Raw genomic sequence first — 18,288 nt, 5'->3', positions numbered from 1 at the left:
AGCTCAGGCTGTACGTGTGTAGGACGCCCACGCTAGCTTCGCTTGGTCTCCTTTGTTCGCCCGCGTGAACCACGCGTCATAGGAAATGCGAATGAGGTAGAAAGAGAATGGTTTGAGAATGGCACGTTGTACATGGTCAAATCAGAACGGTCGATTTAATAGACTCGAGGAAACATGTCAACAGGGAATATTCTAATTCCCGGCAGAGTGATGTGCGCCACAAAGAAGTTACCCGCTTTACCCCTCTCTCTCTCTCTCTCTCTCTCTCTCTCTCTCTCTCTCTCTCTCTCTCTCTCTCTCTCTCTCTCTCTCTTTTTTATACAGAAATGCGTTCTTGGATTTGTGCTACATGCTTTCGCAGGCCCACTTTTGCTGCTACGCTGCAGACCCCAGTTGGGTAATATTAAAGACCATCCATGCCTTCACGCGCGCACTCTGCGTATGGCGTGTAGGATGCATACATGACCACTTCGCGAGGGAAGGCAAATGCTATCCATAGCCGAGTAAGCTTTGGAGTCGGGGAAGAAGAGACGAGGAGACAAGTCTCGGTGGAGCGCAAGGAGCGTCTATGAAAGCACCAGCCAGAAGATAAGCAGAGGAAAAACTCGGTAATCCGTCACAAATGGCAACCGCGCAATCGATGGGAATGTGTTTCTGCTGCAGCTGCGCACAGCGTTTCGCGAATATATCTACATTCCTTTTTTTTTTTTTTTTTTTTTTTTTTTTTCATACGGGATTGTGTTTTAGCGACCGGCTATCAGGCTTGCTAGTTGGGATGGTGGTTAGGACACACAAGACCGGTTGGGCCGTGCTCATGGTTGCTTTCCCGTAAACGCTAGTCAACGGCGAAAGAGAGAGCTCTCTTGACTATAGCGTCCCGTTATCAGACCGCATAAAAAAGCGGGCCCCGCTCAGCGCCATCTTCGTGCGAGGACTTCTGCTTGATCGGTTCAGTGAGCCTCCTTTGACGACTGACACCTGCTGTCGAGAGTATCAGCATCGCCTGGCGAGGGTGAAAAACGAACTTGTTACAGTGTAGCTTTGTGTGACTTGCAACAGGAAAGTGGGTAACTGTGGTTTCCGTTAGCGTGTGCATCTTTTCTGTCGCTTTCTGCATATACGCTCATCGACGTCGCGCCTTGTCGAACCTTTTCACGATTTTTCTTTTTTCGTGTTTCGCACATGACATCTTTTTTTTTTTTTTTTTCATAATGAGAGTTTGTACTTCCGTGCGATGGATATGTGTCATCACGAGAGGACGCCCTTCGTTCGCGCTCCAAAACTCAATAGGCGAACATTCGTGTTAGAGCCAGCCCACCTGGAGAGATTCGCATTTCACTCCTATCAAACGTACCCGTGAGAGCACGTATACAAGTATTCCTTCACCCCGAGCGTGAGGGCGTTATTCTGACCGTTGTTTCCTTTTCTCTCCCTTGTTTAACTGTGCAGGCGGCGGGGAGGAGGAGGAGCACGTGCTTTTCCCTTTGCCCTGAATGCAAGGACTCCTCGGAACGTCGCTCCACCACCGGCAAAAGTGAGTTCACACATACGCTTTGCACTCACGAGCGTCTGTTCGCGGTTCCCCCCGGCGAACGTGGGCCGCCGAGAATGACAACGCGGCAAAGCGCCGACCCAAGGCTGCGGCATGCATCTACTTGCTGGTTCGTCAGTAGTATAAGTAACTTAGTAAGCAGGCACTCGACGCAACAGCCACTCCGCCGGCTGACGGGGCCGACCTGCGCGGCCCCTGCCTCGTTGTCGGCCCGTGCCCTTGGCCTGAAGCGAATGCGTTTAAGTTGGACAGTTTTGCGGAATACCTCCGAATGCTTGTGCTCCTCGTCATATGTGTGCACTATTAAAACTCAAAACGAAAGGAAAGTTAGCTCCTTCACTCGTGGGTGGCCCTGTGCTATTCGGCCAGGATGTTCAGCGACATAGAAAACTTGAAGTCGTCGGAGAAATTTGGTGCGTGCGGACTAAAAAAGAGGGTAAATTATACGGGATATGCCATAAAAAATTTGGTCATGGCAGCGAAAAGGACTGACTGAAATCAAAGATGGGGTCTCTACGGAATTGCGACTGTAGAGCAAGCGCCCAGCGTCCAGTTCGCGCACATTTGCACGGTCTCGTACGCCATGCAGAAAGTGAAACAGGCTAGGCGCTCCGAGGTTCGAGATTCGTTGATGAGGACTCAGAAAGCGGCCGCTTTCATTTGGTTGATTCACTGCGTACTGCCCATTGTCATTGGCCACTACGTTTTTCCGCCTCATCGGCGGTCGGGGAAGTCCCATTCAAACAGTGAAGGAATACTTGGAAAAGTCAGCGGTGTTGAAAACACCGAACACGATAGGCTCTCCGTCGCGGTATACAGTGAATAATTTTGCTCTCATTAAATGCGTGGCGCACGCACGTGAAACGTTTTCTTCCATACTAAGGAGATCAGTCGGTACCTACGGTGTGTTTGTTGGGCCTTGTGTATTTCGCCCCGGGTCCGAAATGAATGCGCACCGACACTGGGCCCGTGAACGCTTTTGTGCGGGTGCCGTTCATTTCGGTCACGGAGCCAGACCAAGCAAAACGAGGACGGAAAAGCTTCCGTGAAGCGCCAGGAACAACAACGCAAGCACGAACCGCACGAGGGAAGCAACAATTAGCATTAACTATTTCACTTTTACTGAACCAACTGAGCTTGTCTAAACGAAATCTTGGGCACACTAGTACCCTGAAGTATGCGGTTACGCCGCGCACCCTACTGTAACTGGACCAGGAGTTCTAAAGGACTACAGAAACTAGCCAGTTTCTCATGGTGCGTTTTGCCGAGAACGTTTGTTTAGGTAAGCACTTCGAGCCAGAACTCTCGCTGTGTGGACCAGAATATTTGGTCTTGTGTAGCGGCTGTAGTCGACAAAGGCGACAGTTGTCCGCAGAGCAGCGGAGTGATTCCTGATTAGTGTTTTACGGCAGTGCCGAGCTCCTGTTTATGCAACGCGCGGTTGGTCCTGTCTGAAGCGGCAGTCTGTGCACGTGAAAGGATGCGTGCTGTCAAAGGGGCGCGCTTCGAGTACAGCGGCAACGGATACGTATCTATTATACGCCGCGTAGCCACGTGATTGCTGCGAGCGTTCGTTGGCGTCGAATTCTTCGCCAAAGCGACAACAGCCTTCTGCATGCGTGGCTTAAGCGCGCCGGATAGTGACGCCGGATGCAGGCAAGCGTTGTTTTGTGCTCGAGCCGCAGGCTAAACGTGCAGACATCTCTACACGTCGGCGGCACACGCTGTTTTCGTGGCGCTGCGCAGATGGGATGCAGTGTCAGCGTAGTGCGGGAATCGGAATGTCGATGGCTTTCTTTCTGTTCTTCTCGCGAGTCGAACTGCTTAAAGAGAGAGAAACAAAAAATGTTAATGTTCATTGCTAGCAAGCATATAGTCGGCGACACTTTCAAGTGTTCATTATAATACCCGTCCTTAAGGTCAATATTTGCAATGCATATGTTCTCGAGTTATCGGGGAATATATGCCGGATGTCGCAGCTGAATGTAATCGAACTTTTTAAAAAAAGGCGGTGCGCCCTAGGCCAGCGAAACAAAACGAGGGCTGTTGAGAATCGTGTGGCCCAGTCTGCAGTATTTTCCGTTTTTTTCAAAAGTTCATTAATTAGTATTATGTATTAGCCAAGCTTTTAATGTTAATCCGAAGAACAAGGTGTCTATACAGAAGTTGTCGATTGAAAAGCACCTGAGTGAAATTACTTAAAGTAGTTGTTTGCTCTCCTGCAAAATGTAAATTGCACATTGAAAACTCGTGACAGCGGTATTACTTGAGCGATCCAAGACGTTTCTCAGCGAATGAAATTCGCCTTTCTATGGAGCGCTGCCCGCTGTTGGTCTCTGCGTGTGGACGGGGCTAGAGACGGGGGGCTGCACTCATCCACGCGATAGCTTTGTTCTAATGCCAGTAAATAAAGCTGCCTAAAGGCTACCTTGCTGCAGGCACTTTATCCGACTGTTTTACAAGATAGTTTGTAGCTTTTGTATTTACGCTAGGATTGCCAAGGCAGTTATTATAAAGCTTATTAGCGTTCACTAAATAACTTTGAAGAGCGAAACGAATACTGCAGAGCATCACTTCTCTATTTGTTCTATTTTCCCGGTTAATACCTCTCACTTTCATTCGTTATTTCTTGTTATAGCAGCTTGCCATGATCGCTGCCTACAATGTTACGAACCAGTGAGTAAGAAGTCACCAAACGTTAACATATTACTTATACTGTTAGTCGGCTCCTTGTGGTTATCAGACTCCCTAACAAGTCTCTTAGACTTACGAAGGTTCACGCTGTGAAATGTCACAGTTATTTTTTTTTTTTTTTTTTAGAAACGGGGGAAGTTGTTGAGTGAGCAGTTTAGACAGGGGAGATTTTTCGGCAAGTTCGCGAAGAGACATCATGCCACCTAGTCGACGATGTCCGCCGGTCGTCACTTGTCAACCCACCTATACGGTGTCGTGACGCTGGGGCTATGGCGACCCGGCCTTCACTTGGTAGCGTGCAGAGACTCCGGGTTTAAGAAGGACTGAATCTTCGAAGTTGGTAAAATATGTACAAGCAGGTTTACTGGCACTTTGAGAAAACGTATTTACAAGAATATTTACATGAAGAAGAAGGGTACATCAGCAAAATGACAAGCGTTAAGAGTTCATAGCGAGAAGCGACTGGATGAGCCGTTTACCCAGGGCCCAGAGCGACATTTCGTGCTCTGCAGCGTCCTTAAAAACCCCCTATGTCCAGCCCCTCTCTGAAGATGCTGACCAACCAAATCCAGGGCACGCCCCTCAGGTATCGGCATCCAATCGAACACATCACTGCACTGATGGTCTGAAGCACTGACTGGTCCGGCATTCATTCGTTGGGCGTGATCACTTGTTGGCGGGAAAAGCTTGGGAACGGCGAGGAGAGGAGGTACATTTCTATTCTTCAGCAAAGAAACCACAGGCTGGTTCTGGGGGTTTTACTTCTCAGAAACCCGAGTGCACGTGGCGCCGCATAGGGCTCCCAACATGGTCCCTTTTCGACAATTGCAAATCTTTCCTGCATTCCCGGGAAATCACTTAATGGCCGTATGAGTCATGCTCTTCTCTTGTCCTGCACGTCAGCGGACATGTCACTCTGTCGTCTCCTTTGGATAGGAGGCATTCATCACTGGAGGATAGCACTTCTCGACTGGAAGGGTGAACAAAAGAAAGCACTTCCTGCTATTTCCCGCAGGGGGACGTTTCTTTGTGTTTTTCCAGACGTTCTCTTGACAGGGCCAATTTGGCATTTGCAGGTTGTCCACAAAGCAAAACATGCTTACAAAACAGGATTCCTGGAAACAGGCTCACTTAGAGCCAATGGACCATCACCACATATTCACAAAACTTTTCCATGCCCACAGGCGAACAATAGAGCGCGCAAATGCGGATGCTTGGTCGTAACAGCCTCCTCCCCCGCCAGAAGAGACTCGGAGGGCAGCAGCCGCAGCTGCTGCATGAAGAGACGACTTAATGGCCTGCACGTGAACGCTTGAAGCTCGCTGTTGCTTGTCGCGTTGTCTTGATTGTTGTAGGCCAAATTGCTCGAGCTGTCTGAAACTCAACCACATGTCTAAACAAGCACTCGGCTCCCGTCTGAAGAGACCAGGTCAAAAGAAAACTGCCATTGTTGTTCGAGAAAAGCCCACTCTCAAGACGTTCAGGACCCACGTATGCCTCGAAAACCAAACGTGCTGCTTTACATAGTCATCTATATTCAAGCGCACGAAAAAAAAAAAAAACCTGATTATCAATTTGGATACATGGTGAGGAACATCTCGGACCGCTTAGAAAGAGCGGCTAAGCGCGTCCGCATTCCCATTTAACTTCCCCTTTTTGTATCTTATTTCAAAATTGTACTGCTGTAAAATCAAGCTCCACCTAAGAAGGCGACTGTTCTTTGATGTCGCAGTTTGCAGCCAAGCCAGGGGACAATGGTCCGTCTCTACGGTGAATTTGGCCCCTCCAAGATAACACTGCAATTTTTGAATGGCCCATACAATGCAAGCGCATTCTTTCTCTGACGCGCAATAAGCCCTCTCTCTAGAACTCAGTTTTCTGCTCAAGTAGAGCACGGGGTGCTCATTACCGTCGTCATCTCTCTGGCAGAGAACAGCACCTAACCCTCGATCACTGGCATCACACTGGACCGTGAATTCTCGGTCATAGTCTGGAGCTCGCAATACCGGACGGCTAATCAGCACAGCCTTCAGGTTTACGAAGGAGGCTTCCTTTTGTTCGTCCCAGACTACATTTGTCGGTTCTGTCTTGCGGAGAGCGTCGGTCAGAGGGCTAGCCAAAGCTGAATAGTTAGGGATGTAGTGATTGTAGTACCCAGTCAGACCCAGGAATGCTCGAATTTCCGTCTTCGTGCTCGGCCGCGGGTAGTCTGCTACCGCAGAAATCTTAATCTCGCTGGGTTTCCTGAAACCTTGACCTACATTGTGACCCAAGTAGTCCACGGTCGCCCTTGCCAGGCAACATTTCTCGGCCTTTACGGTTAGTCCAGCTTGACGCAAAAGGCTCAGTACAGCTCTTAGATGTACCATATGGTCCGCCCATGAGTCGGAAAAAACCGCAATGTCGTCTAAATAAGGCACCGCGAATGTTTCACACCCCTTTAAAACCCTATCCATGAGTCGGGAAAAACAAAATGGAGCATTTTTGAGCCCGAAACTCATCATTGTTGGCTGGTAGCTGCCCGTCGGAGTGACGAAAGCCGCGTATCTGCTGGCGCGTTCAGTGAGCGGTACTTGCCAGTATCCTCGAGTAAGGTCCAGCGTAGTCACATATGCCGCTCTACTGACCTGTTCTACTCTCTCCTCAATATTCGGAATAGGATACACTTGATCCCTGGTGAGAGAATTTAGCTTTCGGTAGTCTACCACAGGCCTAGGGTCTTTACCTGGAGCTTCTACTAAGATCATAGGCGAAGCATAATCGCTTTCCGAGGGTTTTATTACTCCCAATTCCAGCATGCGAGTTACTTCCCTATCCAGAATTTCTCTTTGCCTTGGAGAAAATCGGTAGCACCTTGATCGCACTGGCACGTCTGAAGTCAGCTCAATATCGTGCTCAGTCAAGTCAGTTCTGCCTGGCCTGTCCACGAAGCAGGCCTCAAACTCTGTTATTATCTCGCCCAGATCGGACAGCTGGGATTTCTTTAGTTCTCCTCTCTGCTCCGTCTTTTTGAGAAGCTCCTGAGCGTTGCTTCCTTTTCCGCTGAGGCAAATCAAGTTGTCCCCCATCTCCTCGGGAAGGTTTAAAGTTAGATTTACCACGGCTTCCCTCTGCACATAAGGCTTCATAAGATTGCAATGATAAATGCGCACTTCTTTACGCCTACCGGGAATTTTCACTGCGTAGTTAGTGTTAGAAAGCTCTGCAACGACTTTAGCAGGTCCTTCCCACTGTACTTCGAGCTTATTCTTGGGATCATTGGCTTGCTCCATAGCTAAGTCCTCTCGGGTTCCACTTAAAAGTCTCGTGAGATTACTAGACACTGGCGGCAAGAGGTTACTCTCAAGAACGTCCTCATTCCGCGTCTCATCAAGCTCACTTTCAAGACTTATCTGAGATGCCTCGCTCTCAAAGTTTTCTGACCTGCTATCTTCCGCATCTACCACTGTTTTAGCTGCCGTTTCCTCCGCTGTGGATTCTTCTGGAATGAGCAGTGTAGCTAGTTCTCGCGCCTTTGAACGTGTTAAGGCTTGCACAACTCTGTCTCCGAAAAGGATGCCCCTCTTTCGCAGTAGCATGTCCGATTTGTTGGAAAACAAATACGGATAGCACTTAGGAAGCTTTCCTGAAACGGCAGCCTCGGTTGTTAACTCGCCGAAAGGGCCCTCGATGACCACGTTCGCGATTGGCAAGCACACACTCTGTTCCTCCACTACCTGGCGGATCCACGCACACTGTCCTGTATAGTCGGAAGGCGACACATACGCCGGATGGACAACATCCATCGTTGCGGCCGAATCGCGCAGTACCTTGCAAGGCTTCCCGTTGACTACTAGGTCATGCAGGTAGGGTTCCAAAAGCTGCATATTTTCATCGCAGTCCCTGACATACGAGAAAGCAATCTTTTCTTTCCGGCAGTTGACGGCAATGTGACCCTGCTCATTACACCTAAAGCATGTGAGCGGCTTCCTAGCCTCAAGCTTATTCTTTGTGTTCTGCACGTTGGTCACTTCCCCACTTTTCTCACTGCCGTCCTTTCTAGGGAATTTGCCTGAAGAAACCTTCATTTCTTCGTTTCCAACTCTAGCAAAGTGCCTTTCCTGACGGTTTTTCATACTGAACTTGGGATTGCGGGGCCTATCCACTGCTGGGTTGCTGAATTGTCGGCGCGAAGCATACTCCTCAATAAGTTCGGCAGCTTCAGTTGCCGACTTAATTTCGCCTCGGTCCTGTAACCAATTTCTTTCTTTTTCTGGGAGGCAGTTATAAAACTGCTCCAAAAGAATTTGCTCGACTACAGCGTCCCTATCACTGTAGGAATCTGTGCTCTTTAGCCACTCGCCAAAATTAACTCTTAAATTGTACAGGAATTCAGGGTAACTCTCGTCCCTGGACTTAGTAGCTTTCCGAAAACGTTGTCTGAACGCCTCGGCGCTAAGCCTATACTTTCTCAGAAGGCAAGCTTTGACCTTCTCGTAGTTGTCCGCGTCCTCCTTGCTTAGCCGCGCGACAACCTCCGCTGCCTCGCAGGGCAGAACCGTCAATAATCTCTGAGACCAAGTGTCTCGCTGGAAGGACAGTTTTTCGCAGGTTCGCTCAAAGTTAGCCAGATACAGACCGATATCCCCTGATATCACATATGGCTGCATGTACTTTGACATCTTGAAATCTGCCTCCTTGTTGAGAAGAGGTACCGCTAGCTGGGGACAATTGCCCGACCTCTTGCTCAACTCTAGTTCTAATTTCCGGAGCTCAATTTCTTGGTCCAGCTTTTTTGCTTCTCTTTCACGCTTCTTTTCCTCTTTTTCCCACTCACGTTCGCGCTCCCTTTCCTCTTTTTCCCTCTCAAGTTCACGCTCACGCCTCTTTTCCTCTTTTTCCCGCTCTTTCTGCTCTTTTTCCCGCTCCTTCTGCTGTCTGAGCTGTTCCTTTTTTTGACCGATGAGGTTCCATGCTTCACTGAGCTCCTCATCATCGGCTCCCAAATCTGTGATTGCCTTTATAATCAAAGGTTTTCGTGCCAAACCACTTGTATCAATTCCCAATTCCTCACACAATTGCAACAGTTCCGGTTTCTGCAGCTTTTGTAGGTCCATGATCGCTCCGAGTGTCGGCTACTTCCAAAACAACAGTGCAAACTACCAAACCTAAAGGCGTTTCCACACTCTCTTTACCAGTTCTAAAATCTAACCCTGTTCTAGAACCTGGTCCACATCAGAAGAAAAGCCAAGCACTCACCCACACATGCGATCGATGTTCCGAGCTGCCCTCTTGTTGGCCGATTGTTGCTCCTGCTTGTTGCTTGAGATGCCACCTCCGATCACAAGGTGTTGTGGCTTGTAGCTTCAGATCCACCTCCAATCACCAGATGTTGTGGCTTGTAGATTCAGATCCCACCGCTGCCACCAGTTGTCGTGACGCTGGGGCTATGGCGACCCGGCCTTCACTTGGTAGCGTGCAGAGACTCCGGGTTTAAGAAGGACTGAATCTTCGAAGTTGGTAAAATATGTACAAGCAGGTTTACTGGCACTTTGAGAAAACGTATTTACAAGAATATTTACATGAAGAAGAAGGGTACATCAGCAAAATGACAAGCGTTAAGAGTTCATAGCGAGAAGCGACTGGATGAGCCGTTTACCCAGGGCCCAGAGCGACATTTCGTGCTCTGCAGCGTCCTTAAAAACCCCCTATGTCCAGCCCCTCTCTGAAGATGCTGACCAACCAAATCCAGGGCACGCCCCTCAGGTATCGGCATCCAATCGAACACATCACTGCACTGATGGTCTGAAGCACTGACTGGTCCGGCATTCATTCGTTGGGCGTGATCACTTGTTGGCGGGAAAAGCTTGGGAACGGCGAGGAGAGGAGGTACATTTCTATTCTTCAGCAAAGAAACCACAGGCTGGTTCTGGGGGTTTTACTTCTCAGAAACCCGAGTGCACGTGGCGCCGCATAGGGCTCCCAACATGGTCCCTTTTCGACAATTGCAAATCTTTCCTGCATTCCCGGGAAATCACTTAATGGCCGTATGAGTCATGCTCTTCTCTTGTCCTGCACGTCAGCGGACATGTCACTCTGTCGTCTCCTTTGGATAGGAGGCATTCATCACTGGAGGATAGCACTTCTCGACTGGAAGGGTGAACAAAAGAAAGCACTTCCTGCTATTTCCCGCAGGGGGACGTTTCTTTGTGTTTTTCCAGACGTTCTCTTGACAGGGCCAATTTGGCATTTGCAGGTTGTCCACAAAGCAAAACATGCTTACAAAACAGGATTCCTGGAAACAGGCTCACTTAGAGCCAATGGACCATCACCACATATTCACAAAACTTTTCCATGCCCACAGGCGAACAATAGAGCGCGCAAATGCGGATGCTTGGTCGTAACAACGGCGACTATATCGTTTCTGATCGCATTCTTTTTTTTTTTTTTTTAATGGGCACTACCATTGCATTTACTTACGGGAATGTGAGAAGTTGTCGCTGTCGCCGTAAAGGAGTCGAAAAAAAATGTAGTCGTCCTTCAAAAGCAGTGAGACGAACCCACAGGGCGGTGATGAAAAGTTGCGCGTCTTGCTGCTTACAAAAAAGGGGTATTACTTCATGCGCCGCCTACTATACATACACAGCACAGACCGCGCAGTGGTGGCTGGTAAGTGTATTAATTGTTTGAAAACCTTGTCATGTTCGTTGGGATTTTTTTTTTTTTTTTACTCTACCTCTGCCGAAATATAGCAAGGAACAAAAAAAAAAAAAACAAAACTGGTATAGCTTCGCGGCAATATCTCGGCGAAAGTTCGATTACAGCGTTTCATTGTGACTGTCACAGCTCACGCTGAGGCATGCTTGCGAGGCCGTCGCAGGGCGCTTCGCCCCGTTTGCAGCAAACGCAATCAAGTGTTTTTTGAGCAGCGCCAACCGACGTTGCCGACGTCCTACTCGATGTGTCACTCTCCTGACACGTCGATGAGTGGCGTGTCATTGGTGTCGCCGCTTTCACACAGCGAACCGAGCGACCAGAAACCCGAGCTCTGGCAGCGCGCAACGGCGGCGTCAGTCTGACCCCCGCTGACGGCTGGCGAAAAAGCCCATCAGCGAGTGACGCCGCCGCTCTGCAATGCGCCTTTCCCGCCCTGCACGCGTCCTTGCGAAGTACGCTCCGCGTATGCGTTTGTTTATTAGCATTAGTTTTTTTTTTTTTCGGTGTTTACTGCCTGCGCAGGTGAGCTCAATGTTTACAAGTCCACCAGCTGGACTTACAAGCGCACCGCTTCTGATGGTTTTGGAGATCCTTGAACGTACCATTGTGGGAAGCACGATAAAGATACCGTTACATCCCGAGGTCGCTTTAAGCGCGGGCATGCTACTGGAAGACTGAAAATCGTCCGCACCGGCGCAGTGTTTTTTAAAGGTTCTCGGACTGCTTCGTGCACTGCGAGCCCAATAGTCGCTATATATGTGCAGAACACGCTGTTCATCCTCGTTCTCTAAAGCTTTCTGGAAAGTCAGAACAGCCAATGGGGTCCCATGACTTCGGGTCCTTTTCGGCCATGCACTTGAATTGACCTGACAACTTACGAAAGGCACTCTGCAAGCAAGTTTATTTTGTTTATTTATTTTTTTAATGGCGGTGAAACGTATGTTCCGGCCCACCTACTCGGCACCCGTCCCTTTCCTCTAATGTGCGCTTCCTTCTCAGCTGTAATTCAGGAACGGGCCAAAATATAATGCGCTGGATGTGTCGGTTGCGCTTCGTCGTTCGTACGCTAGCTGCTTTAGCGGGCGCTCATATCGGTTTTACATTTCTTCCGTCGTCGATTTATCACGCTGGTTGACTCGGTTCATCGGCGGGGCCGTCTGCAGCTTCGCTCTCTCTATTCGTCCTGTAGCGATGCGCCTAGGCGGACCAGGGCGGACTCGAGCCGCGAGCCGGGACGTCAGCTTCGCGGCACCTGATCGCGCGTCAGTAGAGAGATTTAGCTTACCGTGATCCGCGATCCGCCACCGTGGCTCTCTACCGCGCGTGGGCGGGGCGGTCAAGCTGATTGGCCCCGACGCGGCAGGTCTGTGTGCAGACATCCAGTATGTGGCGCCAGCTGTCGGCGTCAAGGGGGGTCTGGGCATGCGCAGTGGAACGCGCGGTGGCGGATCCCAGTAGCGAATCGCGGATCACGGTAAGCTAAAACTCTCTAATGTCTCTTGCGCGGACAAATGCGTTGCCCGACCGAGTCCTGCGTGTCGCCGCGGTAAACCTGAAAGGAACCTTCGAGCTCTCTCCCGTCCTTCTCCGCTGCGGCACCACCGGCTCGAGTTCCGTCAGCACGTGCTGCGTAGCGGCTTCTTAGACGCGCGCGCTAATAACTGACACCGACTGTCCTCCGCTTCCTCCGGCCTGAGCCGCCACGCGCGCTCACTAAGGAAATTGCCTTAGGAAATTACTGACATCTAATACGCTTGCCACTGTCGGTCGGCGTCGACACCGCAGCAGGGAGGACAGAGAGGGAGGCAAGAGGAAAGGATGCCGGTGTAACCTCACCTTGCCTGATTGGATAACTCCTCGCGCTGTACGCAACGGTTTCTCCATTAAGAAAAAAAAAAGAACAAAAATAAAACGGCCTGAAGTATTGTGTTTCGGGGCACACGCAAATTGTGCGCGCCACGGTTGCAACACTCTCGCCCTCCGACCCTGTCTTGGGGTGAGGGGCGTGCGTAAGATATAACTCGTTCAAGGTTAACTTCAAGGTTCCGCGCTGATTACATCATAGCGCTCATCACGGTGCGCATTACGTCTTCGCTCTCTTCAGTGATAATAAACGGCCGCCGCATCTCGCGCACGTACTAATTGAACTTTCACCGCGCATTACTCGCCCCCATTCTTATCCCCGTCTCCGTTCAGGGTGCTTGCGCTGCCCTTTTGGGCAACCTTCGAGCGCTTCACGGTGCTTCTTTCTTATATTTCCTTATATTCGCTTCTTTATTGAAGTGCGCGACAGGTGCATCCAAATTTCGACCGCGCACGTGCCTCCCAGAATTCTCGGGCCCGGGAAGTTCTGTTTCAGTATGGTGGGGCTTATTGAAAATAATTAAAAAATAGAGCGTGTCGCTGGTGTCATCTAAGAGCAACCGCCTCAAATAAAAGTTGAAAATAGAGGGCAGCGGAGAGCTAAAAAAGCAAACAAACAAAAAACGTTAGGAGATAATAAAATAAGGCAATGAAAGGAATGCTTCACAGTACGGAGTCAAAGGCAGTTATGGGGATCGGACTGTACGGGGATAGCTGAAAAAAAAAAAAATGCTACTGAGCGATGACATAATTTTTTTCTGGGCTTGTCGCTGAAGGTGTGAGAACTGTGTCCGTTGACGATGTGGCCCAAAATGCTTCGATGTAACGCTGGTTGTTCTATTTCGCAATAGTTATTTTTCGCAATCCATTCATTTTTCTATGTGCCCTATCACTGAATCCACGTCTGGATTTGTAGCTCAGTTGGTACGACTGGCAAAATGCTTGCGACTGGACAGCTCCTCGCGTGATATAGCTGGGGACTGATAGAGGGGTGAATAACTTATAATTTATAGAAACACCCCCGGACATATTTTAGTAGCCGTCCTGCTACCAGCTGCACCCATTCGGCCGCCACGGGAACGATGCAATGGCTACCAGCACCAGCCATCACTTCTGCTGCAGGGTGTGCTAGTATGCGCTTTCAGTTTTGTTTAGTTCCTTTCTCGTGGCCACGTGTTGCACTATCGTTTGTGACTCGGCATCCCGAGCCTCCTCGATTTCAGTGCCAGCTAATATGAGCAGGTTTCGACAAATCAAACACTTTCCCACCCTTTCTTGTTCTCAAGTGAGAGGTAACGAGCAACCCATCATTACACGCCACAGGAAATGGACGAACAAGTGCTAGCAGCTCGCTCTATGAAGCAAGTCATTGCTTTCCATTAGTGGCTCCTCATAGCGACGAGTAAAAGCGAACAAAGGTGCCCACTGCGAAACTGAGGATATTGCTGCCATTGAAACTGAGGAGGCGTTTCCTTAGTTTGTATCCTAGGTTTAACCGCATCGCATTACGGATAAAGAGAGGAGGAAACGCGGTTAGGCTGAACATAATCACGAAATCAACCTGCATGCTTGTCGTTAACTATCGGGGCCGCTTAGATAAGCTCTCCTATTGTCTCGCCTTATCGCTGCCGGTGCCGCGCGGCGCTTACTGAAATAACGCCAGCACCCGGACCGGCTAGGAAGCCGGTTTGCCGCTGGAAAGACCTCCAGATATGGATTCCGGGATAAAGTTCCGCTTTGGTACGAAGCACAGTGAAGGTAATTCTTCACCTATCAGCGCGTGGAAAAACAGCCGGCTGATCGTCACATTAAGGACAAATCTGGCGCGACATCTGACACCAAGCTGAACGCCGGCTTGGGGCGTCTTTTAGAGGGTGTCCCCGGTGAGAAAACTCGCTCCATCATTGCCACCCGTATCAAAGACGACGGCACGTCATCGCTGATTGTTTCCGCGCGAAAACCGGCAGAGCATGTGAAGGCACAGCGTTTTTGCCGGTTCCGATTGGAAAATGATGGCGGTGCGTGTTGGTGAAAATTCTATGACTCATAGCGCAGAAGCGTCCTGCGTCAGTAGCTCAGGTCTTCGCGCTGGATCGGGTACTGCGGGTGTTGTCCAGAGCAAAGGAATACCGCACTGCGGTGATCACAAGGCGCTAACGGATGAATTCGGGAGATACATTATGCTGGTAAGTTTGGGCGCGTGCACAATTAACCGTGCGCCGCTGAATTCCCAGCACCTCGGGTGACGGAGCTTTCAAGTCACAGGAGAGCGTTTCGTTTACTCCTGAGGTTACTGGCGCTCGTGGTCGTCGTTGGAAACGCGTCAAAAGGCGTCCGGGTGATCGAGAAATCCGCTCCGGAAATATAACTTCCGGCGGTTGCAGCGGGATCCCCAGATGGACGTAAGTACTGTCCACCGCTTGGGCCTCCCGCTGCCGGCATTGCCCAGCACGCGGAAGAAACGCGCAGCGAGCGAACGGTACCAGGACATCGATGGCTTGCTCTTCCTGCACGGCACCCTTGGAGCGGATGCCGCCACAAGGACGTATCCACTGGTTGCGGTGGAGAAGACGTTGCCGACCGCTTCCCTCTTTTTCGCGCTCGTTGGCACCAGATCAGGAGAGGCGGGCGGAGGCAAGCGAAAGGACCGGAAGCTCACGGCACGAAGAGCGACGCCTGCTTCGCTCTGGCGTTGCATTTTGCGGTCAATTCGCGGCGGCATCGGCCTCGCCCCGATAACGAGTGGGGAATATCGCGCTCCGCAACGACTACCCCTGCTGAAGCAAGCAAGAGGGAGGTTCCGCATTCGAAGCCTTTGTAGCACGCAAAGTAATCCTGGCGTGTTATATTTGCCCCTCAGGTTTCTCGCGCGCATTTTGGTGTTGTATGCTCTCCCGCGTAGCCACTGCGGGCCCCTGAGATTTGTCCAACGCTTGCAGTTTTGTATAGTTTATACTTGATTTACAAAAGCCCTGTCAGGCAGATTTTCCTACTTACTTTAATTCCCGGGCTCCAGGATTCCTGGAAATATGAACAACAAAATTCCATTGTCAGAATTCGCCCCCCACCGAAAAGAGGTGCCCGAGAAGACAACGGCGAAGTCTCAGTTTTCCTCTGGTTGTCATCATCAAATGCAGGTTGTTGCCAGCGCGCGTTCAGTAGGAAATTCGGAGGTGAAGAACCTGGAATATATTCATGCTTGAAGAATTTTACCTGTTGTAATTTTCAGCATTTACTTTGTTTATTCCTCCACCCACGTACGACACAGCTCACGCGGACCCGCCGCGGTCCGACTAACATCCGAAATGCTGCTGATGCATCGAACCTTCCTGGCAGTCCCGTCCTATAGAAATACGACCGCGTGAAAGTTGACTATAAGGAATACCAGCGAACCGCTGTGATCAAGTAAAGGTTTATTATTGGATTTAGTTAACAGGGACACTGGCGACAATTGTTCTCTCTGTGACTGCTTCGTTGGATAAGCTACGTGCAGAACTGGCTCACCACTGTTTTGAAAAAGCAAACCTGGAAGCCTAATTCTGAATGCCCTGTATGGTAGTGATTTAGCCGTCTGACGGCCACATCACGAAGCCAACGAAAAGAAGCCCATTGATCGTCTGACAATGTTTTTCTTTTTTTTTATCTCTCTCTTTACGGAAATAGAGATTTCACCACCACCACCAGGAGTCTCGTTTAGCCCTGCGAGGACAACGTCGTAATAGCGACTCGTTGGCAGTTTTTTCTGTACTGCACAAGCTGGTCTAATTTGTATGTAACTTTGCCATCCTTCGCGCTGGCTACCAGTACCTGGGACTATCTGTGCGCTGCTGTTCTGCCAGATCTGGGCCACGTTACCCCCGCTCAGCTATTAAGGGTACCGCGCGCGGGCACCTTGACCGCGAAATGACGTAATGTTACTGGTTGATTTGTATAACGCAGTTGAAAGGACGCAACAACTGTATACACAGGCTCGATATGTGCAATCTCTAGGAAGCGGACCTTATAAAGAAAAGCCAAAAGACCGTACCATGGTTTCCTAAGTAGTACACAACACAGGGCACCCCCTGGGGCCCGTATCAAGTTGGGCTGGGGCAACCGGCTTTTTTTCTAATACGTATAAGATACTTCCTAGCATTCGCAAGGTATCGCTTGACAAAAAATTTTATGGCCGAGGTGCGCTCAGTATTAATATGACCGGGACTGTATACATGAATCGTTTCGCGGTATTTACTGCTAAGGCTGCTGGTAAGGCTCAAATTTCTTCTTTTGCTTTTTCCTACTTTTAAGATTCAACAAGGGTGGCTATGGAGTCATGGAGTCGAAGTTCAGTATCTTAGATAATGTGAGGAGACATTGTATATATATATATATATATATATATATATATATATATATATATATATATATATATATATATATATATATATATAATCGCTGCACCTTCGTTCTAATTGTTTACAACGCTAAAGCCAGCCTGCCTTATGAGCCTGAGTCACAATGAGTGGAAAAGCCGAATTATTCTTCAGTCCTCTTTATGCCTAACGTGAATTATACTGGCCTTAAAGCCACCGCTCAGTTGTTTAAACCAATACAAGAGAGAGACGAAATTCAGTTACGGCTTATTTAGCGGTCATGTGCGAATGCCGAGAGGGAATTCATTTCTTACGCGTCATTGCAAGGAGGAAGACATGTAACTGAAATTTGGTATCTATATTCCTTCAAACTCGCTGGGCGCATTGCTGTTTCCAGGGTAAATTCGTTTGGTAGACGAAGGCAGCCAATCGGCTCGTTTGGCTTCTTCGCACCCACTTGCAAGGAGGCTGTCGCAACGCTCAGTGAGGCCCACGCGGGGACCATAGTCCCGTAAGGTTTCGTTCTCTGGTCATGATCGTTTCTGCCAGAAAGAAGCGTGGTTCAGGCGTTATCAGCTCGCCTTAGACGTCGCTTATACATCTATCATGTCCAGCGAGCCAAACGCAGTGGGTGGCGGTGGTGCAAGCAATACTTGCTGATGGGATAGTTGGTTTGTTACCATGCTTGCAGGAACCAGCGCATAAATAAACGTAGCACAAAGACTCCAGGTTCACTGCCGGCGCGAGAAAATCGAGTGACCTGCCACACCTGGTCGCATTGCGTGACGTATTGTATCGGGGCTTTTAGCCGCGGCGTTACCATTTTGGCAACGCTGCAAACTTTTGCGTTGTTCCGTCGGGGACCTGCGGATATTCCTGCTGTCGTTGGAGAAGACGCAAGACGGGAAAGATCCGGAGATCACTCGCACGCCTTCTATAATTCAGTGCTGTGCTAGATAACGACATATTTTGTGCTAGGCAATGGCCGTGGCTAGGAGTAACTGAATCGGACGGACTGCACGGTTGTATACGTCTATGCTGCCACTGTGTGCAGCGACCAAATCTTCGACCTGCAGCTTACGTGACCGCTGCCTTTGCATTGCTTCTGCGCCTTGCGAAAGGGAGAGCTTG

At 49.7% G+C, this 18,288-nt stretch overlaps 1 protein-coding gene across 5 annotated transcripts in view; it reads left to right on the top strand.

Annotated features, from left to right (window-relative positions):
- Positions 1-18,288, top strand: part of tna (Zinc finger MIZ domain-containing protein tonalli) — a 254,780-nt gene that overhangs the window by 161,076 nt on the left and 75,416 nt on the right. For 4 of the 5 annotated variants that reach the window (XM_084588929.1, XM_084588927.1, XM_084588928.1 and 1 more), the window contains one exon: positions 1,450-1,534. In XM_084588929.1, coding sequence (XP_084445055.1) covers positions 1,494-1,534 — 41 coding nt within the window. In that variant the 5' untranslated portion in view covers positions 1,450-1,493. Of the gene's footprint in view, positions 1-1,047; positions 1,064-1,449; positions 1,535-18,288 lie in introns of those variants that run through there. The other variant, XM_084588930.1, reaches the window with a different exon arrangement.

The sequence above is a fragment of the Amblyomma maculatum genome, chromosome 1 (assembly GCF_055883805.1).
Source record: "Amblyomma maculatum isolate TAMU_Amacu chromosome 1, ASM5588380v1, whole genome shotgun sequence".
Classification (NCBI taxonomy): Eukaryota; Metazoa; Arthropoda; class Arachnida; order Ixodida; family Ixodidae; genus Amblyomma; species Amblyomma maculatum.
This window is presented reverse-complemented; position numbering and strand designations above follow the sequence as displayed.